Here is a 27,387-nt window from a genome sequence, read left to right on the forward strand (position 1 = left end):
TACAGTTTTTTCTATTTAATCAATAGAAATCACTAGTTGATATAAAATGTTAAAGAAATTAAAAAAGGCTGAAGTTTGACTTCATTTACTTGACAATGCACGCATTAAGACAACAATGCACGCGTTAAGACAGTATACAGGCTTTACAGGCTTACTCACAGGCCTCTGGAGGAATAGAGTTCAGCATCATCTAGCAGATATTTTATTTGTTCTTTTAGCATTTGTCTCTGTAAAGCTGAAGAAACAAAACATAGAACAGGTACATAATTAATTGTAAAATCTACGGTGATATACAAAAGGTTTGCGGCAGAGTACCTTTAGTTGGACGATATCTCAGGAAAAGAAGTTCCATTGATGTAGTGTATACAACTAAATGTTACATGATTGATGAAACCCCAAGAACCCTCCTGACAGCATTGTAAACAGCAATGCACGAGAAACAAAGTAAAAGATACTGCAACACTCCTTGCTGTGATCACTGTTTATGAAAATACGCAGATTAACTTGGCAAGTTGATGTCTTTTCCAAATAAATCCACCACAATGCAAATGAACAATGCGGCACAATTAAAGAGAAATAGTGAAATTGCTAAACATAATATGTTCAGACAGTCTTCAAACTAAAAATGTGTCAAAATCTAACAAAAGCAAGTCTACTCAAATGCCCGGGTAACTGTTTCTTCCTTGAAGAACTTCGCTAACAGTCCAGCTCCTATGTTACGAGATGAATACATATTTTCCTATTTTCCAAGACCACTGGCAGAAATGCCTGGTAAGCCATCTTTGGATGCCAAAATGTGTCCCGCCAAGTGTTTTAAAATAAATATAGGTCTGTGCCACTATAAGGGCACGGAACCGATCAAAGTCTCTTGTATTCTGAGATTTCTATAGATGGTCCACCCTCTGGATGTCCTCAAAGGCCTTTAGTTTAGTATGTGCCCTTTCTTCTCAAGGCAGGCTCAAATGTCTGTTTTGATTTTGTCCAGAGAGTTGTCGATCTTTGTCAGAGTCTTTTTGATGCGTAACGCTGTTAATCTGGCTGATGGATTCTGGTACCAGCACTCCTTCATGAGTTTAGCCATGGAGGTTAAAGTCTGGAAATAAATGAGGAAAAATGAATTAATCAGTGTGTCACATGTCAACATTAGAATAGTGAATATTAATGAAAGGCTTTTAGTACAAAAAGCACGTGGGGCTGTGTGATTTGACCAAAATCTTATATCCTGATAATGATACGCATCATGATATAGCACAATTTCTGTAAATTCAATGAATAAATAGTTTCTGGTGTGTGTCTGTCCATCTTTTGCATGGATTGAATTACTCTTAAAATGCAAAAGATGGACAAATGACGAAAAATATTGCTAATGAAATAAACAATAGAGCATATTATGAAATGATAGACGTTATTCTATCATCACTAAATATATATCGTCATATCACACAGCCCTAGAAGCACGCAAACTTTAATTAAAAAAAAAAAAAGGTGCTTTGAAAATACTCACCGGGTCTGAGAACCATCTGTTTGGGATGTTGGGCCGCTGCTGGTCCACACACACAACCTTCTTCATATCCTCAAAACTTGGATCACTTGGGACCACGTCATGAAAAGGCGGCTTGTAGTCTTCTACGATGCCTACATGAAGAGCAGAGTACGCAGTGATTCACTTTGAAGATCAAATCACTTCAAACAAATGCACAATGCGATTTATACTGACAAATGAGTATCATACAGAATTCATTAATTCACAGTGTTGTCCTTAACTTGCATTTAAGTGCAGCCTTGGGGAAAAACGGAGATGTGAGGTTACTGTGTCGGGAGTAAATCAATATCCCAAATGTTACTGAAAGCCTTTTCTTTACATAAAGCGATAAACTCATTTGACAGTGGAAGGAGGAAGTAGGTTTTCTTTCACATCAGATGCCTCTGGCTTCTCCGCAGACCACAGACAGTGAATGTGGGTGTGTGTACCAAGGCCAAATCTTCCCATCAACAGCAGAAAAGTTTTTACTTTGTCTTAATGAAAGCAATGATTCTGTGTTAAATGGTAGGTTAACAGTTTTTCAAGTCTTAAAACAAATGAACATTGAAACAGGCTGTGCTCGCTGTAGTAGTTCTTCCTGTTCAGAAATTCCCCTCCGATAGCACTTTCCAATGTAAGGGACAAAATCCAGAGTCCTCATTTTGAGCATAAAAGGGGTTTAAAAGTTTATCAGAAGATAATATGAGGCTTCAGTTGTCTGAGTTAGTCAAACAAAGTGGATATCTTCCACAGTTACAGTATTTTTAGTGAAAAATTCCCTCTTTGTGTCTTGAGGGACAGTGTTTTCCTGTTCAGCAACAGTGGAAGGATAGTGCCAAAAAGAGGGACTTTGGGGACTAAAAAGACTGTAACAATTTTTTTTTTTGACTTGATTAGACTAATTTGGATGACTGGAGCCTCATATTATCTTCAAACAAGCTTTTAAATACATTTCTGTGTGGACTGTGAACTTTGTCCCCCATCACTTACATTGAAAGTGCATTATGAAGGAATATCTTAACAGCCAGTATGAACAGAAGTAATGAGAAAAACGTGCTTCAATGTTCATTTGGGAGCCTGACTATTGTTTTAAGACAGACTTAAAAAACTGTGAACCCATCCTTTATTTCTGTAAAACTGGTGCAATATCAATGCGACCTGTTTTTTCTGATCATTAACATATATGATATTCATGGTTATTATTCTGCTTATAGGGAATCATTTCCCTCAGTTTATGGTATTGAGGAAAATATGTGTAAAACATGTACTGACCATTGCTGACTGTCCTCCTGGCGATCTCCCACAGGACGAGGCCCAGGGCCCAAATGTCCACTCTTTTGTAGGACTCAAAGCAGTCCATCTGAATGGAGTCATCAAGCACTTCAGGGGCCATGTAACGCTTTGTGCCCACTTTCGGGTTGTTGCCCACATCCAACTCATTGGTGTCTTGAAAATGCATGACAGCCAGACCTAGCATGAAAACAAAAAACACTATGTTTTCCATCTCAGACAACTGGGGTGCGGACAAAACACCGAACACACGCTGATTTAAATGTCTTCGTAAACAGACCTGTTCCCCTACACAGGATGTACTCCTACATCATAACAACTCGCTTCAGACACAAACAGCCGCTACCATGTTTTTCAAGACAGCAAAATGCGTCATCCGGAACAGACTTTAGTACATCAGGCCTGTCGCCATGTTAGGGCTTGTACCTGGATTCGTTTTTATTCAAGTATCTGCAAATGGAACATTAGTGTATTGGATAAAGTGGTCCGAGTTCTTCCAAATGTGTTTTTGGTTAAGGGCCGGGTGGCACATCTAGCAGTGGTTGTTCTTCCTAAATTGACAATAAGTAAGGCTAAGTGGATAGATTGATATTTCTGATATTACTGCAGATGCATCTCTTATGCAACATTCATGAAACATAAGATACAATTAACTCTTTCAGGAGCTTGAGGGTGGTGAAAAACCTTTTTACACTTATGATGTATCAGCTTAGATCAGCTCTTTATTTAAGCTATATGATATTGAGTGAAATATTCAAACCCCATACTTCCTGTTTGTTATGGCTGCACCATTCAATCCAATGGAAATATTCACAATATCTTGTGCATCATTTTCTACACGTTTACCAAAAATTCAGCTTGACATATTTGTATCTTTGGAAACTCTGGGATCTCCACTAGAATTAAAAATTAAGTTTAGTGGGATTGAACTATGTTTATCATGACTGGCTCAACAGAGCAGCACTGTTTGTGAAGGGATTAAAAATACATCCCATCCACATCTTAAAAGCAGATATATAAATTAAACTTTTACAACTCACCGAGGTCAGCGATACAGCACTGCCCATTCTTTTTAACCAATATATTTTTGCTCTTGAGGTCTCGGTGGGCGATGGCCGGTTTGCCCTGAGTGCCGAAGATCTCAACGTGGAGATGTGCCAGACCGCTTGCGATGGAGAGCGCCATGCGGAGGCAGCTGGACGCATCAAGGGTGCTGAGTTGAAGGTAGTCATATAAGGAGCCCATCTCGTGGAAGTGAGTGATCAGCCACAGCTGCGTACTGGAGTTCCTCGAAGTCATGTCTGAAGCTATGAAGCCTAAGTTGAGACAAATAAAAATAATGTTAATTATGCTGAAAGGTTTTGATCCTACGCACGCACGGTAACATGTAATCATCGGGACATGTTTGGACACTACAGCTCAATAAATGGTCAGGAAAGACAAAGTGCTGCTCATGTGTTTCTTACTTTTAAAATGAGGTATAAACACCTTGCTTAAGCAGGGTTTAATTAGCAATTACACATAAATATGCATTTATGGGTCAGATTCATCAGAGTCTGATCATGTGCTACGTACCCAGAATGTTCTCGTGTCTCAGCAGTACTGTGTTGTAGATCTCAGTCTCTCTGAACCAGGACTTCTCATCTCTGGAGGAGAAGATTTTGACAGCGACACTCTCTCCCTGCCACTGGCCTCTCCAGACTTCACCGTAACGGCCCTTACCTGGTGCGGAGAAACGTGGGAGAAATGACCAAACAGCACCAACAGAAACACCTTTCACAACGACGCAGAGACACGTAAAAACCTGTTCGCTGTTGGTGTGAAGGGGTGAACGAGTGTTGGGTCTGGGAAAGGGTGAACGCAGGTTACAATAACTACATTATTATGGAGAGTTACTGTTGTGGACAACTGCCATAGTAAACCTATTTCAAATGTCAAATTTTGCATCTGGAAAAAATGACAAAGCAAAAAAATAACTTCAATAAAAGGACTATAATCAAACTTAAACAGTGGTTGGTTTCAAAAGGTTTGATTTGATTACACTGTGTTTCGCATAATGTGTTACTTTACACTTGCATTTATCACTAGCTTAACTGTTAACATGTAATCAAATGTGTCTGTCATGAGAAAATGCTGCAGCTCTGCAAACCTTTTTTAACCTTGACCATCCTCAACAGGAAACATTTCCCAGCACAAGATGGGATAAAAGTCACTGTCTGCTGGCTGCCGGGCACCAAATAGCAGACAAAGTAACTGATTGACTAGTGAAGAAAGTCACATTCAGAAGTTTCTGGGAACAAGACAGGGCTAAAAGGACGGTGAGTATTGGAGTTACATTTATCAGGGGAGCTGAAAAACGATCCTAAAGGAATGCTGAATCAATGCATCTGTCTCCTTGATGTGTACAGGCGACAGTTTACTACCACATTCACCGTAGCAAGTTTTTAAGCCAGCGATACGGTGATGTCTGTGTAAATGATAAATCTGATTGTGTTGCCCCCCTACAAAAAAAAGTCGATTCATGCAGATTTCATTTGTTAGGATTTTCTTGGGAAGTTCAGAAGCAACTACCAAATGTAACAACAGAAGTGATGTAGAGGGGCGATGAGTTAACTTCTAACTATCTTAACCTTGAACACCGATAACTGTGACGACGTTTTTGTCCGTAAGAAATTATGTTTGCTGTTGGTGATGTTTTCTCTGACACTGAGCATACTGCAACCACTCTCAAAAATAAAATCTGTGCTACTTTGGCTCTGGGGACTTGATTGCTGGGACTGTTGCACATGCTTTCTGGCTCCTTTTCATAATATCCTCACAGCGCTGGCCTGTTTTGCAACCCAAATATTTATTTCAAATTTAAAAAAAAAAAAAAAGACATGCTCACAACAACAGCCAGGTGCCCATATGAACACTGAAACTGGTTTTGCTCCCTGTAATCATTCCTTCTGTTCAGCTAATAAGAGATCCCATCCCAAGGCACTTCCTGTGTAAGTGATGAAGGACAAAATCCACAGACTGCGCTCTGAGCAAAAATGTAATCCAAAATTAATCTGATACTATTGTTGCAAAACAGACTTGTAGAATTGAAGGGTATGTTTGCTGTGGATTAAGTATTTGTATTGTATGTATTGGGTGCTCTTAGAACATCCATTTGGGAGGCAGGAAAAAAAAAAGTGTATTAGGATCAGATAAAACATGATTTACAAACCATGTTGAAGGCTTATCAGAGGCAAAGTTGCTACACAGCAGTTTATATTCCTTTGTGGCAGGTTTTAACTCTGGAAAGTCAGCGATACTCTGCTCCTCCTCCTCAAAACATCTAAGTAAACAGAATTAGCACAACTCTACACTGTATTCTGTCTATATACTCTGCTCTGCTCTGCTGCTCTGAGAGAAAAAAAGCTGAGCCAGGATCAACTTTATTTGTGGGACTTTGCCACATTTCTTTCCCCAAAGCCCTCTGTACTGGCACCCCCACTGTGCTGACACAAAGGTCTCATTGAAATGAATGAGGAGGCTGCATATTTTTACACAGTGCTAATGTCAATAACAACACAGTGTTTAAGTGGACACTTACCCACGCACTCATTGAGTGTGATTTGTCGAGCGACGGTTCTCTGAACAAGGAAGGGGAGTCCTGAGCCACTTCCTGAAGTGCAGGAGTGATCCAGCAGATCCTTAGAAAGAGAAAAACAGAAAAAAAGAGTTAAGGGCTTGTATATTTAAATGTGTGTGTGTGTGTATATACATATATTTACATGTGTGCCTGTATGTTTTTCAAGTGAGCCATCTGAATGAAAACCTTCCCACAGTAATCTTGTGGCTAGAGCCTAAAAATGATGAAATAAGGAGCATCTGGGACTCAGATGGAAGCTAACAAGCAGGACGCCTTTGATGTGGCATCCACAAGGGATGGAGGGGGGCAAGCTGTGTGTATGCCAGGATATTGTTTGTGTGTGTGTGTATGTGTGTGCATGTGTGTGGGTGTGTGTCTGTGCTGGAGGTGCAGGGTGCCCCCTGCTGAGTAAACAACAGAAGTGCCACCCCCTCCCTGGTGACTGGTGTGGGCGCTGGAGATTTTATCTAATCCAAGGGCCAGACTCCCAAACAGGCGCAATGCTGCTAAGCCTTTTATTTTTATCTCAGCTATAAGACATGCAGCATCCAAGCACCGACACAGGAGGGCAGTGCGGAGCAACAGAGCCAGCAGCTGCTGAGAAAAACAAACCACTAGGATTGAAAACAACAGAGAAGAGTGATGCCTCAGATAAACAGATGCATAATGCAAGAGACAATTTGGAATGACAACACAGGAATGCAAGACAGAGGCCATAAAATGAATGAGTAGCTCTGCGGAGAGTTTAAATCCTTCTCTTTGGTACAGGAGGATTGTTTTTAGGAGAGTGTATTTGGGCCAGGCTGTTAAGCAGCAGAATGCAATCAGAATGCAGCAATATCATTATAATCAGAGACGACTTCTGGGCGGCAGGATGTAGCGGGACGAGCACATGTTTCAGTCCGATTTGCTTTTCACAGCCACACCACTGTTCCTAATAACCTCTCTCATACATGTGGTGCTGCCAAGTATTTTTTAATTATGCTGAAACAAACATTATGTGGCTCCATATTTGGGCGTTTCATTGCCAAGTGCATAGATGGACTTTGAAAATAGCTTGACAGAAAGCCAAAATCAGCTATCTCTCTCTCTCTCTGACAAACAAACACATATATATACACATCCATGAGTGACTTTAACAGTTGCACATGTTATTTCCAAGTTACTTAATAGAATATGTATGTGATAATCTGAGATTTGAAGAGTTTAAACATGCTCACAAAAAGAGATCCTTGGTTCCACGAGAGCCGAAGAAGACATAAGATTATAACTACAGATGTGACATAAATGTTTTCAATCCGATCACTTTAGTTTCTTATTGTACAAAAGTATGGTCTTGTGAGGATATGAAATCAGAAAAATGGACAGTAACAACCGTATATTTTTTTGGGGCTCATGCCAGACTGTGAGCTGTCTCTGCTGAACTTGATTACATAGTGTGTGAGCCAGTGAATGTGCTGGGTTGTCTTTCAGACTAAACGCTAACCACAGGACTCCACCTAAACTCTGGATCAGTTTAGTGGGCCTCAAAACATAAACCACTATGCAGAAAACTCACAATCCATGGTTGATGGGAGAGAAGATAAATAGAGAAAGACATTCCACTAACGGACAGGAAAAATAACGAGGAAGAAGCAAAAACAAGTTTTAAAGACTTTAAAGACTTTTTAAAAAATTCCAGCAACAGCTCTAATGCCCCCATACAGCCATATAACTGCAGCCACCATATGCTGCTTTAATGTTTTTACATAACAATTATCAAACACTCTGGAGATTATAATACACAAAGTTCATAATTGACTGTCTGTACAGTTGAATTTAATCATTTTTTGAGACTTGCACATGTTGATCTAATAAACACACTAAGCACTGTAATAAATTAAAATCTTATATATTACCAGTGTGCTTCTTACAGTGTATCTTCAGTATGTGCAGTTAATTTAACAAACGTGTGGATTCTGGGAATTATTTGTGCTCTCTATTCAGTGATTTACTCATTTAATGAGTTGCAGAAAGTAACAATTACAACTTAACAACAACAGATCCAGTTGACTGGTTTTATTTTGACTTGAATTTACTGTCAGTACACTATGCGTGCCATGTTTGGCGTTGATCGCACTTGGCATATAAGGCTAAACTCTCTAAATACAATGACAGTGCCAAGTTTTATCGTATCAATTATTATGTCTGTATCGTGTTGTTGTGTGGAAATAGTTCAAATGTGTACAAAGAAGAGGAGGAAGTCTCCACAAACCCTAATCAAACATTGTTCTTGCTCATCAGATGAATCCCTTAAGTTAATGCAACACATAGTTTCAGATGGGGTTTCCATTTCTGTTGTTGGAGCACATATTTGCGCTCCAGCATGACTTTAAAAGGGATTCTCTGTAATCGAAGAAAACAGCCGTCTTACCACCCACAATCATAAACAAGACTGAAAGCTGCTATCACACTCGAAATGGTTTCACAAGACAACTAAATGTAGGGTATTAATGTTTCCTGGCACAGTAAAATATTTGTTAACATCAGTATTTAAATAAAGCAGCCGAACCGGCCAATATTTTCAATTCTGATCAGGCTTCAGAAGACATACTTTGTCATTCAAGAGAAACGTTTGACTGGTACTATATATAACTGACCAAACTTGTATTTAACAGAGCCTGAAGTTATTTAATATATCATAATCTGTTCCTGAGTCATGGTCTATATTTTCTAACATAATACAGCTGTGAGTACAGTGCACATTTATGGTGAGGTACATTAAGTTTGTAAAACCACATCATTCAGGTATCCATTCCACCCAGTGTTTTCTTCCCAGGTGCACTGTACATACTTCAAAGATCTTCCACACAGCAGGTATTTTGTGCCTCACAAGAGGTTGTGGATAATTTACAAAACCTACAGTATATGGCAGCTGGTATAGAAAGGAAAATTAATGGGTTAAAATAAAGAACAGAAGTTTGATCTGGCTTAATATTGCACATACTGTACCACTATTATGTATCCACTACTCACCGCCAGAGTGCTCTCCCCCACGTTGGATGCTATAAGGCCATCGATAGTTCCATATTCAGCATCTCGAGATGTTAGTCTCTCCATTTGGTTGTGGTGGATGCGTCTAAACATCAGGATAGCGATGGCAGAGAGGATGATGAGGACAATGATGGGCGCTACGATGACGATAACCAGCGTGGTTACACTGTAGCTCGATAGCTCTTCAGCTGCGAGGGAAGAGGAAAATTTACTTCAATCAGGTCATCATTTTGGACATTTTTAGAACACAAAATAAAGGTTGTTTTTTGTGGTTTTTGCCTGTCAAGAGAGTGAGTATAGTTGCTTGAAGTAAACAAACTGGAGCATCAACTAGAACATAACTATGATTCAAGGAAAGGTGATTATAATAAAGTACATTGGAGGGGAAACTTTTCATTGCTGTAGCTTTTTCCTCTGACTGGACCACACATGCTGAGGCTCAATAATACACAAATCACAGGTTTGCAGCACTCTGAAGACCGTCTGAAGAAACCAGCTGAGCGTGGGGGTGCACACAGAACACAAATGCGTATGAGCGTTCACACACACATACACAAACACACACACACACACACACACACACACACACACACACACAGTGGATCTCATCAAGTCAGCAGAGGCCAGCCCGAGGAACTGACCACCATTCACACTTTCCAAACATTCCAAGGGAAAGACTGCTCAGCTCTGCCCGCAGCACAGACAATGATCCCCTTTTCTCAACTCACATAATGAACCCTTTCTCCCATAAACACATAACTAGCAACACATTCTAGGTGCTCACTAGACTTAAACCAAACACATAAGGAAATGATGCATTTAGCTAGACAAATTTATATGGAAATTTTTTTTTTTTTTTTCATACAATGGTATTTCTAGCAACCTCACAGGATGAGGAATGTTTACATCAGAGTGAGCGCCAGAACATTTTTCAGGACATTCAGTTGATTCTCTAAAATTAATAAGTCATCTGTAAATCATGCAAATTGTTGAGATGAACTGTTAAGATGCGGTTCACCGCATCCAACTGGAGCCTTGAGTAAGATCAACATAAATAATTCCTATTTGCTAATATTATCTCAAGTATTAGTGAGGCATTTTTGAGTCTTGTCATCACCCTGAGGTTGCCAGGCAGCCAGCAGAGACTCCAGGAAGTCACTGCTCCCGGCCAAGAAATAGTTAAACACATAACCCCTGGTAAAACCACAAATTGTCGTTTTTACACTTCTGTTTTTGTATGGATTAAGCAAAAGAGAAGCCAGCTGTTTCCAGTCTTTGTTCTAAGATGAGCAAAGCTAACCGGCTGCTAGCTGTTATTGCTAGTTTCATATTCAGTGGACTGATATGAGAGTGGTATGGATCTTCTCATGTAACTCTCAGAGAGAAAGCGAATAAGCATATTTCCCGTATAATCAGAGAGAGAGAGAGCTAAGATATTTCAGGTACAACTATTTATTTATGCAATATAAAAGACTGCTGTGGAGGGAAAAGTGCAGGTAAACAGAAAAAAAGGGCAACAACAGCTCTCTGCATCTGCCTCTCTGTAATTCCCAGGTGGCTTCACCCCCTGAGCTCCTGTCAGACAGCTCTGACAGCCTCTGAGAGGACAGAGAGGAAGTGAACCATGACTAAAGAATATTCAAAACCTCCCTCTGGTTGCCCACTGTCTCTCCCATTTCTGTTTCATAAGGTGCCAGGAGTGTGACTGCACAGAGGTGTAATTCAGGTCAACAGAAAACATCCACAACAGCCGTGGCACACAGTTTCACTGCTGATGGCGGAGCCCTCTCGGTAGAGAATGCAGAAGAGGGATGAATAAATTTGACTCTAACACAGCAATAACTAACCCACGTGGTCTACTCTGAAAAGATGAAATCTAGGCAGCATTTTCTGTGGAAGGATGTTTTGGTTAAAATGGTTCAATACTGACGTCAATAGATGGAGCTCTTGAGTGTCACCTTGACAAAAAGGTGCAGAAAACAGTGCTCAAACTGCATTCTGGGAAGTATAGTACTGTACCTTTGACAGGTAGCTCCACGGTGCTGTTCATGTTACAAAGGCGTCCATGGCAGCATTCCACAATCTGGTCTCTGGAGGGTGGGGTCTTGCAAGTCAATGTGCTCTGCTCGTAGACCTTAAAGCAACCTTTCTGGTACACCAGGGAGCCGGCGTTGACAGTCAGAGATGAGAAACACTGGTGGCCCATGCAGCGATTCCCTGTCGCACATGAGCTGCCCTCGCATACACACTCATGCTCCTCTTTCACAGGCTTCACTTCCTCCTCTGCAAAGGATTCAGGTAAATGATTTAGTTGGTTAGAGTGTAAACCTCCAACAAGGATAAATAAAGCTATTCGTGCACTACAGATATTCCTGTTGTGTTTTATGGCTTTTAAAAAGTAAACGCAAATAGATTTTTGTCACTTTTGCACAGTCTTAAGTGACATAAGGTCTATAGTGAACGGTAGCCAAGAGAAATGTGTACAATGTGTACAAAGTCACCTTTCCCTGGAGCTTGCACAGTGACATTCATGTTACACAGATGGCCCTGGCAGCACTTGACAACATGGGCCGATGAGGGTGGCGTGGCACAGGTGGCTCTGCCTTCCTCGTCGTCCCTCAGGCAGCCCTTCTGTTGGACAGCCGCCCCATCAATCATCTTCAGAGAGGAGAAACAGTGCTGGCCTGTGCATCGATGGTCACGCTCACACTCGCCGCCTTCGCAAAAACACTCTTGGTCTCTGAGGACTGGTCTGCCAGCAGACGGTTCAACATCTGATAAGAGGAAACAGAGATATGGGGGGAAACCCATTAGAGCGATACCATTAGTATGCCATTATATTAAATGGCATTTACTCAGATGAGAAAACATGCAAGTTGAAAAAGTCTTTTTGTTGGCCAGTCATTGCGGAGGACACTCCAGTAAGTTGAAATGTATGAGTTTTGACAGAAAATGATTTCCATATTTAAAATCTAACACTGACATCAGTCTTTTCCACATATAGATTTTCTCTCAATCTGTTTTTTGCATGAATGTTGTATTTGTTACCTTTTTAAAACTCTGCCTGTATGATAATTCAATATTTTCATAAATGTAATGCAGAACAGTGGAACATAATTCATTGCACTGAACAGAACATTTTGCATACATTTACCATATTAGGATATATATCAATGAAGGAAATATTGTATATCCATAAAGCATTAATATTGTGATATTGATTTGAATCACATTGCTCAGTCCTAATGGAAATACAGCTGAAACTGTTTCCTGATTAACGAGTCAACAAGAAAAGTCCTGGGCAGATTTGTAAAATTATTTCCTAAATTTGTTGCTAGGCTTGTTAATAAAGATGTTCTGCAGCAAACTCTGAAGTGTCACATCTGTCTGAGCTTCCCACCAGTACAAGACCCTCTGCAAGGTTTCTGCTACCACAAATTGCCCACTTGTGGAAAACACTGAGAAAACACAAAATGTGGAGCAAGGTAAAGGATAATGGGATGACAAAATGACCCCTTTCTCATTCCTCTGTATTCTAAAAAGACTAAATGGTTCATTTCAGATAATTAACTATTTTAAATGGCGATGATAATAAAAATCCTGGTTATCCTGACTCACTTTCAGGCGGGGTGTTTTTCACACAATGTTACAATGCTTCCAATGCAAATGCCTCACCTTTCACTTGTGGCTGCAAGGAGATGTTCATGTTACACAAATCCCCATAGCAGCACTCCACCACCAGCTCGGCAGTTGGTGGGCTTTCGCACCGCGAGGAGCCTGCTTCATTACCCACAATGCAGCCCTTCTGGAGGACCGAAGTCCCATTAACTGTGGAGAGGGAGGTGAAGCACTGCTGGCCGAAACACCGCTCCCCGTTGATACAAGACGACCCATCACACAAACATTCAGAGTTTCTCACACTGCTCTCACCTAGAAAAGAAAAATTATGAGAACAGGTTAGAATTCGTCCTTGTACATAAGAGTGCAGCATGGGATCCAATCATATGCAAATAATATTCCCCTTCATCTTTTGTGACAGTAAATGATCAGTGCTTATCCCTCTTGTAAGTATGCATGTGTATACGTAGAGTGGCTTGCTCCACTTTTCACTGCATTCTCAGTGTGCGTACCACGTTGATTGTTTAAAATAACTGAGACAGCATATTAGAGCGAGACAGACTGAGCAGGGTGAGGAGAGGGGGAAAAAAAAAGCTGTGTGAATGATTGGTCTATGCATGTAAGATGCTTGAGGGGGATAGAGAAAGACACAGAGGCTGAGAGACTGTGTGTATGTTAACTAGAATAAAAGAAATAAAAGTGGGAACACAGACGTCCACTACAAACCTTTCCAGATGACAGTGTTTGAGCTACTGTAATGTGACTAAACTCGTCTATAGTTAGTGAGAAAGCTAAATTCCTTCGTTGTCTTTTATGTCTGAAGTGTGGCGACATGCTGGAAGAGGAAGATGCTTACCTTCCAAGCTAGAGCAGGGAAGGACCAGGACGATGAAAACTAAAAGAAACATGTCCCCAGCTGTCATTGTAGACCTGGAGGGGAAAAAAAGACAGACACAACAAAACCGCTTCATCAATATGGGTGTTTTCAAGGAAAAAAGGTCTGCAATTGCCTCCAAAATAGAGGATAGTGATTTCTACATTGATGCATTAAAATAGCTTTCATACATTTATAAAGCATCTTTCGGGTCAGTGAGACAAAAGACCAAGAGACACAGATAGGTAATGACAGGATTTGCTGTTGACCTAAGAGTATTAGAGAGAGCAATTTTACAGAGGGAGACCTTTCTTTTTTCAGAAAAAAAAAAAAAAAAAGAGTCAAAACCAAGTTTAAAATGCTCAAGTAAAGTGGGTCTCATGCCTTCCTGTTGTCCTGGCAACAAGGCAATGAGTGGCAAGCAATGGGGAGACTGGTGCTCTCCTATTGGCTGCTTCTGTGCGTGCATGAGTGTGTGTGTTGATGTTTGTGTGTGTGTGTGTGTGCGCGCGTGCGTGCGTGTGTGTGTGTTGGAGGGACAGGCTGCTTGGCACAGAGGGGAGAGGAGCAGACAGACGTGAGGGGAGGAGGAAGAGGAGGAGGAGGAGGAGAAAGAGGAGAGGAGCACAGCAGGGAGAATGAGTGTGGGTGCCCACATACTATCGTTTAAAGACCTGGAGACAGTCTAATCCTTCAATATTTAATGTGTCTGCAGGAACGTCCACATACGCCTAGCAGTTGTTTATTTGGTTGTTTTTTTCCCACAGTGGCAGATTTTTTACAGACCACCAGTTTAACTCACACTATAAGCCCCCCCCCCCCCCCCCCCCCCCCCCCCCAAAACTACCCATTTTACAAAGATGATATGTGAGTTTTGTGGAGACATCATAGCCTGGAGCGTGCCCCGTTTATGCCATACTAAGCACCGCGGCCGTTATCTTGGCAGCATGTGTGTGTGCGCCTGAGTGCATCTGTGCCACTGATAAATACCCCAGTGCCCACACCCCTCCCCCCCCCAAGCCTTTGTGCCCGTCTCCCAGACATAAATGATTAAGCACGTAATGTTAGCATTAGCCTAACAGCGGCGTCTGTACGGGCCGCTCACACACAGACCACATGCTGCTCCTTTAATCAGAGCACAAAACAGAGGCTGCCACACAGAGATAATCAGGAGCTCTGTCTGCTCCCTTCGGACCAGGGGAGAGGGGAGCGGCGATGGGGGCAGGGAGCGGGCAGGAGGCGGTAAGGGAGGTATAGCCAGGGGGCAACTGGGGGACAGCGGGTCAGTAAAGGGCAGAGAACTGGGGCCAGTGTGGAAAAGACAGTGTGGGCCAGGGTGGGCTGCAACAGCGAGGTAGGCTACAGGGAGGGAAGTGGGACAAAGACGTGTCTGGTGTCAGTGCCCAGGGGGACAGTGGGAAGAACAGCACCATGCTGGCGGGAGACGGTCGGCTGGGCCACGGTGAAGCCAAGGGGCCGGGGGGAAGCGGGACAAAGAGACGAGCGAAAGGAGTCAGAGACAATAGTCTGGAGCGCAGCGTTATTAAGTACAAGAGCCTCGGAAAAAAAAAGTGATTTTGTCTGACTGAGTTATCTTGATATTGACTCACATCACTCATGTAGAGAGACAACAAAGAGCACAATATCCTGACTCACACGCAGCTGACAGATCAATAACTCACCTCAATTAACTAGTAGAGCATGTCACGAAGCTCCACTTAATGGCCTCAATTAGTGTAGGTAAATGATTTGCTGCAATGATTTGTTTACATCTGCTGCTGAAAGACCCTCAACGGGACACTGAAATGATCTCACTCTCAATTCCTCTCGCCCACGCATACACTTTTTCTTAAGTAAGCTATCAAGAGCTGTGGTCTCTGAAACATGTCTATGCATGTATTTGCCAAATGCTAATTCTACTGTATGTACTACACTGCTTATTTTGCATAAGCACCCGCATTTATCCACACATGAGGCATAGCTAGCTGGTAACATATCAAACTAGCTAACAGCTTTGCTTGATGAATACGCAGCCAGGACTTGTCCTGATACTGGAAACCTCAGAAGGGATTCTTGGGAGGGAGAGAGTCAGGGCTCGCATCTGCAGAACTGATTGCGATCTGAGCAGACAACTTTATGGCGCTGTGTGTATGTGTGTGTTGCAGCCCTCTATCCCTGCGTATTGAATTCTCTGGCAGTCTTCTGCAGTATGTGTTCACGGAGCTGACATCCTGCCAAGGGTCTGCTCTCATTTCCCCCCCCCTCTATCTGTCTCAACCCCCATCTTTCCTTTTATTCCCTCTTCCTATATCCTGATGTGGTGTTGAAATAGTAAACCGGTATGAAAACCACATGGTAATTATAACTTAATACTTTTTCCGTGTTCATTCATCGGCGTTGGAGCTGATAATCTAATAGGTCTTACTATTGCATAATGCAGAGGGAAATTTCACACGAGCTTGAAAAGATGGCAAAGTGTTATTTTACATATGAACGGTGTGAAAGTTGCTTGTTTTAACATCTATTAAGCTGATCCCTTCAATTTAACTGCCTTCTTAAACCTCTGAAAGGTCAGGCAGTTCATATTCATTGCCATTTATGAGTGTCTTGAGCCAGTGTTTTGCAGTTCAAGTACATTTACTGTATGTAGTGTACTAAAAACAGGTATAAGCTGTGTTTTTTTTTGAATAACAATGTCTCAAATGACATAATGTGTATTTCTCAAATTATAAAAAGAAAATAACATTATCACCCAACTCTGCAGCTCTACGAAGCTTTATGGTGAGTTTCAGCTCATCATTTGCTGGCTGGCTGCAACTTTACTGTTCTGGTTCACTCTCATAGCAGTTTTTGGCAAAACCATATGACAACCTACTGTACACTACTTGCTCAGCACCAGACAGCAAACAGACACAGTTAGCGAGTAGCTGGTGAACACTGTCAACAATTTAGCAGTTAAAAGAGCCAGATATTTTTCACAGGAGCCGGTAGAGACCAAAAACAGAGCTAAAAGAGAGTGAATATTTGACTTTCATTTACCAGGTTCCCAGAGACACAACTCAAAAGTAATAATGTTGCTCCGTAACTCCTGGATGTGTACTTATGAGGTCATATGTCAAAGTGGTGTTCACTTACTAACATATTGTCTGTGTAGTCAAGCCTGATATAGCTTATTTCACAGTGCCGTAGAGATCCATTGTTGTCTGTTTAGGTGACAATTCTTGTACTCTGCTTTTTACTTAAGTAAAATATCTGAATACTACTTCTTCCTGTATCATGATATCAGTGCCTCTGAGATTTGTAAGCACTCAGCTTGCACATGGAAATATAAAAACCACACGGAGCTCAATACAAGATGCCCCAAGTGTGTACAGCACAAGAGAAATAGTTGAAATAGATTTGGCCCAGTGAAAAGTATGTTGGGTTGACTCCTGCTGAGTGCTGCTGGAGGGACTTGAAAGTGATCCTACATCAGCACTTGCACTTTGTGACGCCACATTTCCCTTCCCAGACTCTTTCCAGTTATCCCACTCCAGAGGCCTATCTTGATAAGCACTTCCATAAGACGTTGAGCAGATCTTAAAGTAATAAGATAGAGATGATTAAGCATGCCACTCAAATACAGTGATTTACTCATCTTCAAATGTCATATTATACCTATGATTTTATTACCATCTGTTGTTTCTAGGTGACATTTTAAAACTGACTGTTAAAATACCTTTTAACAGTAAAGAGAATTGTAATAGTCTAGTTGGATGCTTTATTAATTTGGTCTGTTTTGTATTCAGGTCAGGAAGAAGGAGAGAATGACAAAACACTTCTTTGCCTGATGAGCATGGTGTTTCACTAAGGTTGAGGAGGGAGGAGGCTGGAAGCCCTGCAGGAGCTGCTGAGTCATCATGCTGGCAAAGAGGGAGACGAGAGGTGGAATCTGTGTCTGAGCTGGCAGCCTGGCACAGTTACCATGGCACAAATAGCCTGGGCACCGAGGAAACTGCAGCAAACTGCAGGGCGGCGAGGGAAGAAACAGGCAGAGACTGGAGCGATGCAGAGCCTGCTGTTTGTGTCCCCGTCACTGTCCCCGACCCAGACCTAGACAGCCAAAGTGCCAGCATGCCATCAGGGACACACAGATGGTTCGCTCCTAGGTGGATGTGGGTGTAATACAGACCTGAGGGTGAAAGTCGTCCTCTTTGCAGTAGCCCACATTTATATTCGCGCTAAGGCTCAGCAAATCAACACATTCACCTCGGTCTAAAAAACACTCTCTGCCCACAGTCAAATACAACACTCTGGGTGACTAAAACTAAGTCAGAGAAAAAGGAAACAACATAAACTTTTAGAAGGGAACGAGGGAATACACACACACAGACACAGACACACACAAAGTACAATATAACCTTCCATAAAAAGAAGGATGGACACTAATGACTCATATGTCAGCGTTGGATTTAAATTATATTTGAGCATCAGGAAGACAAACGCACAAATCAAATAAAAACCTGGATTAACAAAATAAAGGGCTACTTCACAACGTGTCGACAATTTACATAAAGCATAATGGTTCTCCATTAAGTTTGGCTGTGTTAGAAATTCTTAATCAATGATGTTAAATACATTATTTGTGGTGTTTGAGGAAATAAAAATCTTGTGTCATAGTGTCATCTATTAAAACAATCTTGAGGCAAACAAATTGAGGGCAGATCTGATGAGCCCTGTCATCTAGGACACCAGTCATCTCTGGTGGGAGGCCTGTTGTGTAGCTTTCGTTGGCTTAAGGCCCCTGCATTCTGTGAGATATCTCTTGCAGGTTCATTGCATTTCACACTGTGCAAGATGGGTCTAATAAAATCTTGGTCACAGATCTGTGTCAGACCGTACGACATCAATTTTGAGGCATGTCAGATTGTACAATGACTGGCTGATGAATTGTTGGGCTGTAAATAGAAAAAAGAACAGTGTTTGCAGTGGTGCTCCACCACTGCAAAATTATGAGTGCTGCTGCTAAAATTTCACACGATCATTAATATCAATAGGGTGCTAATGATTTTCACTCGCACACTGTGTGAGCATGATAACTCCCTATGTTATTGCGGAACTGTTTTGAGTCATCCTCCCTCTCCTCATTCTTCAAAGGACATCTACGTGAAAGGTACTCTTATAAGAGTAGCATAGCTCCGTTAAGGAATAGGGCGGCTAGTAACATGTGTGCATAGCAAACGTGTAGTTGAGCGAATAGAGTGAGTGGCAGAAAAGTGACGGTGAACGGTTAGCACTTAGTTGTCAATCTGGCAGTAAATGTACAGTACAGGCTACAGTCAGTTAATAAATCTAGTCTATCAAAAGGGTTTAGCCTCAAAGTTAGCGACAATGCGTTAGCCTAACCTGACAAAGCTCATTTAAGGTGGACTGACCTTTAAGGTGGACCAGGACTTCTCATTTTATATCTATCACAGCCGATCTTAAACAGAGAATGGAGAGATGTGTGGCTGCTGAGTGCCTTCCAAGTTTCAGCCACTCAAAAAAACAAACTCAGGTATTGGCACCATTATAGAAATATTTTAAACTCAACACCGTACTAGTATTTCCCTGTAAATGAGTCTTGTGTAATGGTAAAATGTAAGTTGGGCATTGTTTATTTGTGCAACATAACTGCCATTACATTATATTTCTCTGATTCACTGCTTTGTTCTCGCTACCGCCGCTCCCTCTATTCATTCACTCTCTAGCTCGCTCAACCACCACTGCCTTCTCTCTCACGTTCGCATTCTCAGCTTGCTTGCGCTTTGTCTCTTTTTCCTCTTGTCTTGTATGAGTCGAGACGCTGACAAAGTCTAACTTTACTTTTAAAAGTTAACAAACGAAGAGAAATGTCCTCCCCTCGTCCTAGTAACATCTTTCTACTCCCTCATGGCAGGGTTTTACAACTCTGGAAAGGTCATCACGGCAGCGATCAATCTCTCTTCCATCTTCACAGTTGTTCGGTAAACAGCACAATGCTACAATGCTAAACGGTAAACAAGGTTCTTCTTCCCATTGGCGTCTTTGGTCTGATCGCCAGCTTACATGATTGGCCACCGCAGCATGTAGTCGGGTTACGTTTTGGCAAAAGTTGATTCTGGTTCAACTTCTTGCTGGACGGCCGCTGTGTTTTTTTGCTGAACCCCATGCGGTCCCCACTCCTGCAGCCTAAATGCACTACCCCCATTGAAATGAATGGGAGGACTGTCGTTTTTCCCGCATTGCCGGATTTGGTGTGAATGCGGCCTTTCACAATGTCAGGAATGTAATCAAATGCAAATGCCCCCTTGCTAATGCCCAATTCTCACTAACACATTCATTGCAGCAGGCAACAGCATAGCAGGTTTTTGTTCCTTGGATACAGCGCAACCGAGAATGTGCACACACACTCACACATACAGTGTATTTGGCCTAGATCAAATGTAATCAGAGACAATAGTTGCCTTTTCTTCCTGATGTAATCCCACCCTACCTTCCACCTCTGCACAAACACCACCACCCTGACACACACTGCAACACTCTAAAATCAGACGAGCGTTTTTTATTTCACTTTTGTTTCCAATAAAATTTCATGATAAAGTTTGATTTGTTTGCAGACAAGACAGAACACCCAAAGGCAGTAGTTGTAAGAGAGACAGAGGACAACTTAAGATAGAAAGACTGGGGGTTTACGACAGTCTAACAACAAGACAATGCAAAAAGTTCGACATTATGATAAGACACAACATCACCCACACAAAAGAAGCTCAACTTGAGCAAGTATCTCCACAAGGATAGCAATTTTGTGGTTCTCGCGAGGCTTTATTATGGCTTTGTGTTGCTTGACATCTCGTGAGACACAACTTGGAAGGTTTTACAGCATTGTGAAGAAGACACTGTTAACAAGTGTTCTGTGCAATGGTCACCATAGCAATTAGACATTCATTTTCACACAGCCATCAAAACATTTGAGACAGCCAATTCAAACACCGTCTTTATGGCCCTCAGCTATGTTTGCCAACAGAGGAATGCACAAACACTTACCCTCCAAAGACCATCTCACAAAGTTCACTGCCCTGTGGCAATACTTTTCTCAAAAGGACACCTTGATTTGTACCGCAGTACACCCTTTTAACATATTTCTCTCCTTGTGAAACATGTAAATCAAGCGAACCAACCAAAGAACTGTGTGTGCTGATACTCAAAGTTCAGGGAATATTTAGCCTTGATTGATTCTGTGCCCACTGAGCTACAGGAGTCAGAGGGCTAATATGTTACCCCTCCCTGTGTGACCCACAAACATCGACCAAACCATTCACCACCATGATGATAATCACTCAGCAAACAGCTGGCAACAAAACAATAAACGTGTATACAGCACTATGCTCCGTAGAGCAGGTGCCCTGAGCTATTACATCCTGCTGTCAACGGACTCTTTATGGCCCAGACATTTCCTGAACTTCTAGGACTAGTAGTGAACAGTTTTTAATGATTAAGTCAGAAATGGAAAGTTACAATTCAAACAGTCCATGCACAAGGGCTGGGTAATAGTTCACTATCATTGTTTATTTGATACTGTGATGATCAGGGCTGTAAACAACAGTTATGTTCATTATCAACTAGTCTACCAAAAACTTCAATTAATCAATTAATTGTTTGGTCTGTAGAAATATGGGCAAATACCAATCCAATACCAGTGCAATGTCAAGTCCGTTAAGCTCTCTGTATGGAGCTGATTTTAGATATGTGTACACTAATGTGAGGCTGTAACTACAGATCGAGACATTCATACACGTCATACACAGATCAAAACTGACAAGCTGGGCAACATAGTTTCTTTGAGGTGTTTTTTCTTTTTTACTCCAGTTGCCAAAAGATGTTAACAACAGATATGTCAGTCCACATTTCTTGCGCCATTTTTTTTTTTAAAATCAGGCTTTGTTAAACATGTAATGAAACGTATTTAGTCCAAGCAAAATTTCAAACAAACTCCTGACAGAAAGTGCAGAAAGCGTCTCTATATAATGTTGCAGATGATGATATGATATGGAGTACATTTTGGTAACATTGGCTAACTGTAAAAGTCACTGTCAACACTTCAGGTTCACAGTAAAGATTCACCGCTGCCTTAAATGCATGGAGAAAACTGTATTCAATTGGCCGACATCCAATTTGCTTAATAATTTCAGAATTGGCAACAATACCGATTCAGTGGATTGGATCAGATCATTCCTGCTATTCTAAAAGACATTTTAAAGCAGGAAATTTTCACATTTGAGCAACTGGGACCGGCAAATTGCTGGCATTTTTGCTTTAAAAATAACTTAAACAATTCATCAATTATCTTAACTTTTGTGAAGACAGACTAAATGATCTCACAATGATATGATCATATTGTTTTATTTCCAAGTTGATGATTCAAAGCAAATTCTAATGAAGACATTTTCTATTTGCATTTATTTGTGGAACACAGCTAATTTCATTGAACATAGAATGTTTAACATTTAACTAACTTTGCAAACAAATATATATATATATGCATAGATAGATAGATAGATAGATAGATAGATAGATAGATAGATAGATATGGAAAAAATATTTATATCAATATTATATGAACTTCAGTCGTATTGCTTGATCTACTTGCATATCAAAACCACTGAATGACTGAAACATTATAACTACCCTATTTGGCTCAAACATAGGAAATCGAATGGACCAAGTCAAGTAAACCCCCATCAATGTGACTCCAAATTACAACCATCATAACAGAACTACTTCAGTTTACAACCTTATGACCCATGAAATGAAACATAAATTATTTTCAATTTGTAGACAGAGTGCCCACACCAAATAAGAGCCCATGCCTGGGACTGGGAATGAGATCAGTGAGAGGCAGCAGCCATAACTTTCCCCCCCTAACAGCTGAGCAATAAGACAAGAGCACTGAAGCGATTGAAGAGCTCATACAATGTGTATTGCAGACTGTCTCCAGTGCTGTCTGGGGTTAGTGTGGAGAGAAGAGACGAGAGGAGCCACGAGCACTGCAGATCTGTGTGTGTGTGTGTGCGCATCTGTGCAGACAGTAGTGTCTCATCTCCCTTCTCTCTGTCTCCACTGGTCTTCATCCACATTTGAACACAGAATAAGAGAGATCAATAAGTCTGTGCAGGCTAGAGCCACCAGAAGGAGTTCAAGCTCACAAACTGCAACAAAACAAGACTAAAATCTGGCAGATACACAGGCAGTCTTTTATCTCATTCTCTTTTCCCCTCCGACTTCCCGTGTCCTGCTGAGACTGCAGTGCCCGCAAGTCCCAGACAGCTCTCCTCATCGCGATATGTTTGGGCTGATAATTATTAAAAGGCTCAAGGATTTTTTGACTAAAAATATCACTGCAGACAGAGGGCCCCTTTCTATAAAATTGGACATGAGCATAGAGCAGAAGAAAATTCAACCCACATGCGGTGTTCCTCTGCAGCCTGCTGCCTCATCTGATGCCAGATCTGTTGCTAGTCAAACTTTATAGTAAGTCAGCATATATACACACGCACACACATTTGCACGTGCGCACACACGTAGACACATGGCCAAAATCTGCAGCAAGATAGCTGACAGATTCACATAAAGGTTGCTACTCTGACGCTAGACTTCAAGCCAAGTCCTTCCCCCTTTCTATCCTTCAGCTGACGCCTCCTACCCGCATACACACATTCATATACTGTGTCTCAAACACACACACACACACACAGACACACACACACAGACATATCTCCTCCCTCCTCCCTCCCTTTCTTTCCTAACTTGAGAGCCACCTACATGGAAGAGCGACGAGCCTCAGACTCTTGCTCAGACTTGAAGCAGTCTATCTTGGTCTCATAACTGCAGTTCTCTCGTTAATGACAGACTGTGTAACCTGATTCCACACACACACACACACACACACACATATGCATATATACACAGACACACACACCACCCAACCCCCACCACTCGCTCAGGGTTTTATTTTTTTGAGCTAGCGCTTCCCTCTCCCTCCACTTGCATATTGTTCCAACCCAAACTGCCAGCTGCTTCTGACAGCCAAATTACTGTGCACGAAGAGATGATTGCTATCGAAGGTCTATCGACCCCCCCCCCCCCCATCCCAACCCCGACATACCCCCCACCCTCGCCTCATGCTTTCTCAAGTGCTCAGACCTCTGTGGGCAAATTATACACTTTATGGCTTTCAGAAAGGAACGGCTATGACAGTGTTCTAACATAGAGGCCAAGATGTCTGCAGCCAAAGAATTCAAGAGTCATAATTTGGAAATGAAAACTTGAATGAGGTCTGTGTAAGACTCAAAACCTTCAGATTACTATTGAAGGTCTATTTCTAATAGTTTAGTATAATATGGCATGTTCAAAATAGGGCTACTGATTATTTCTACTATCAATTACACTGATGATATTTTTCTAATCAATTGTTTAATTTCACAGAGTCCAACCAATCTTCACAATGCTTGTTTTTTTATTACTACCAGTAGCCAATCACCCAACAACATATTATTCAATTTATGAAATAGAGAAAAGCCACAAATCATTAACACTGAAGAAGCTGGAATGAGTGTATTTGCATTTTCCTTAATAAATTACTTAAACAATTAACTGATTAACAGAATTGTTGGTCGATTCATTTTCTGTCAGAAATGTTGTTGATTCATTTTCTGTCAGTCGTCTAATTCATTAATCGACGAGTTGTTTCAATTGTTCAAAGCAACTTGTTGACAGTGAGAAACTTGATTAACAATATAAATCATTACACAGCTACCACATGTTTAAACATTGCAAAAAATAATCCTTTTGGAAACAAATTCAGGAGGAAAATATTGTCGGCCACTGCGCCTGTGCTTTTAAACGTCCTCCAACACTAGTCTTATTGTTCGAGATGCACTGAGACAGATAACCTCCTAACTGGATGTAGACTGCATTACCACAGATAGGCTGTTTGAAACAATGACACTGCCCCAAAAGCATACAATAACATTGTTGTAGACCAAGAGACGAGAGGGCTAATCACAACAGCAACAATCAGGCCATTGCCTCCACTGAACAGAACAGAACAGTATCCCCAAGATCCCCTGGAACTCAACCATATTTCAGGCCAGACTGTGTGACGTCCTATTATCTGACCACTATCAGCCAGACTCCATGATGCAAGCCACTGAGAACGCTGGGCGCCCACAAAGAGGCCAGACCTCAGTGACTGGTCAGCTATGGGGTTGCATTCTCCAGACTGTCAACCAACCACACGAACACACAGCCACTAACAAACAGCCCTCTAACCCTGTCACAGGCTGCTCTGCGAAGTCATCAACCAGTACTTCGTCAATTTCTTTCCATCCCATAATACGGCTGCTAAAAAAAGGAAAGAGAAGCTTTGTATCTCTAATTCTCACCTACAATCAATGTATTACAGCTTCACCTGATGGAGGTCATTAGTATTCAAACACATTTTGAGAGGCTAATACACGCTGATTAAACAGTCTCCTGTTCCAGACACTATTACTGCATATGTTGGACTGTCAGATTGTCGTGCGTATACATCGGCAGCATATCAACTGAGCGGTTTAAGTGTGTCACTGTTAATTCTTTGCAAAATTAAAAAAAGGAGCTTGGCTGGGCTCGGCTCATTCACACAGCCTACAACAGCAAATCCAAAAGAAAAAAAATCAAGCTCTCCCCAGACATTTGGGCCACTAACTGAGGAAAAAAAAAACTTGATTAGTATGTGGGAATGTGATTTTTGTGGGAGAAAGGATCTAGCACATTGTCTGAGTGGATTCTGAGAGGAACGATACGGCGTGAGACATTCCCATTCACACATCTTTTAATCGGCACAATTATCTCTGAATGTTTTCAGCCAGCATTAACACCTTTCTAATGAAGTTTGCACCCTCTCATCAGCAGGTCTACTGGCTTTATGTTTGATTTCCTGCAATCTTATCACATCCCATTTCCTGTTTGGTCTGATTGGGAAGGAGGGAGGAGGTGGGGGGGGGGGGCATGTCAACAAATACTTTTACATGTTGTGTAGGAATTACATTTGTAATATGTAAGTGATTCTTCATTACCAACTAGTTTCAAACTGAACCCTAGATCACTGTAAGTGTTTTTGACTCCCCCTCCTCCAAAGACTGCAGGATTGTGATGTTAAAAAAGTGCTCAGCATGGGATGATGAGACACACGGTCGAGCAGAGCAGACCCTCCCAAAGACTGTTTGCATGACAATAAACTTAAAAGTCACAACTAGTTGCGATTCTGTGAGCTCGATTTGATCGCTAAATTCAAATTACAACCATTTAAAAAAAAAAAAAAAAGTCGCAATGGTGAAACGGAGACTTTTCTTTTCAGTCATTTGGCCTTTAGCTCATAAACCCATTTATCAACAACCAGCCAAAAATAAATAAAAAAAACATTTTCCTGACTCGGCCACCCCAAAAAAAATGATAGGCTCACCTACGTGAGGGCGACTCCTCTGCCAGATCATATGCTGGCATTTGTTCACACAGTCTAAGCTTTAGGAAGATAAATAAATATATGTGTGGCGACAATGATTAAACAGGCCAAGATTTTACCAAGAAAAGCACAGAGACAGAGACAAGATTTCGTCTGTGAGCACGTCACCAGCTCATCAGCAAACTTCTAACCGCGTACACGAAAATGTCTATTAGAATATAATACTGACGGTAAAATCACAGGCCTGCGTCAATTACAATTATTTTTTACGATAAGAGGGGATTAAACTTACCTTGCGGGTAATTTTTCAAAGTGCTTTATGAAGGATCGTCAACTGGCGCAAGTCGAACTATTCTGCCATCTCCCGAGATTTCACCGACAATACCCGATTTGTTTTCCAAAGTCTGAGCAGCAGAGCCGACTACATGACGCCAACATTATCGTCCGTCGTCCGCTCGGTGAACCAAAAAAAACAAACAAAGTGAGAAATTCACTCGGTTTTCGTGTTCGGGAGTGATAAAAAATCAGGATACATGTTGTAACGCTGTCCTTCTTTACACATTAGCGCTGTCTGGACTTCACAACTCGCACTACGTCGGCGGCAGCACGAAGCCAAACAGCCAGGATTGGAGGAGGAAGTTACTATCAACTCACTGCAATTAACCTGCGCACGAGACAGGATAAACACAGGCTTTTCCGGCTAGACATTTCAAAATAAGTGTACATGTAATTGAGCAGCTCTGTCTTTCAGTTTTGTTATTTTCAGGTGTAGAAGAAGAATTCATATATTTGAAGTAAAAAGATACTCCATCACAACCACGGTAATAGTTGTGGATGCAATGCATCACCATTTCAACAAATGAAGAAGTATTATCAACTCTCTCTCTCTCTCTCTCTCTCTCTCTCTCTCTCTCTCTCTCTCTCTCTCT

The 27,387-nt window shown here is 41.5% G+C and overlaps 1 protein-coding gene across 1 annotated transcript; it reads right to left on the bottom strand.

Annotated features, from left to right (window-relative positions):
- Positions 1-27,107, bottom strand: LOC121907292 (activin receptor type-1-like). Its single transcript, XM_042426767.1, has 12 exons — positions 26,751-27,107; positions 13,939-14,012; positions 13,140-13,394; positions 11,966-12,238; positions 11,484-11,747; positions 9,447-9,652; positions 6,393-6,492; positions 4,388-4,534; positions 3,853-4,128; positions 2,795-2,992; positions 1,505-1,635; positions 1-1,093 (listed from the first exon to the last, which is right to left on the bottom strand). Exons 2-12 carry the CDS (start codon positions 14,003-14,005, stop codon positions 959-961), a joined length of 2,052 nt encoding a protein of 683 aa, XP_042282701.1. The 5' UTR covers positions 14,006-14,012; positions 26,751-27,107; the 3' UTR covers positions 1-958.
- Between the last annotated feature and the right edge of the window lie 280 nt (positions 27,108-27,387).

This window comes from Thunnus maccoyii, chromosome 11, assembly GCF_910596095.1.
Source record: "Thunnus maccoyii chromosome 11, fThuMac1.1, whole genome shotgun sequence".
NCBI lineage: Eukaryota > Metazoa > Chordata > Actinopteri > Scombriformes > Scombridae > Thunnus > Thunnus maccoyii.

Coding starts and splice junctions, on each gene's coding strand:
- LOC121907292 (XM_042426767.1), bottom strand. CDS start 14,005: ATGACAGCTGGGGACATGTTTCTTTTAGTTTTCATCGTCCTGGTCCTT. Junction 12,239..13,139: donor CTTGCAGCCACAAGTGAAAG/GTGAGGCATTTG, acceptor TCCTCTTATCAG/ATGTTGAACCGTCTGCTGGC. Junction 11,748..11,965: donor TGTGCAAGCTCCAGGGAAAG/GTGACTTTGTAC, acceptor AATCCTTTGCAG/AGGAGGAAGTGAAGCCTGTG.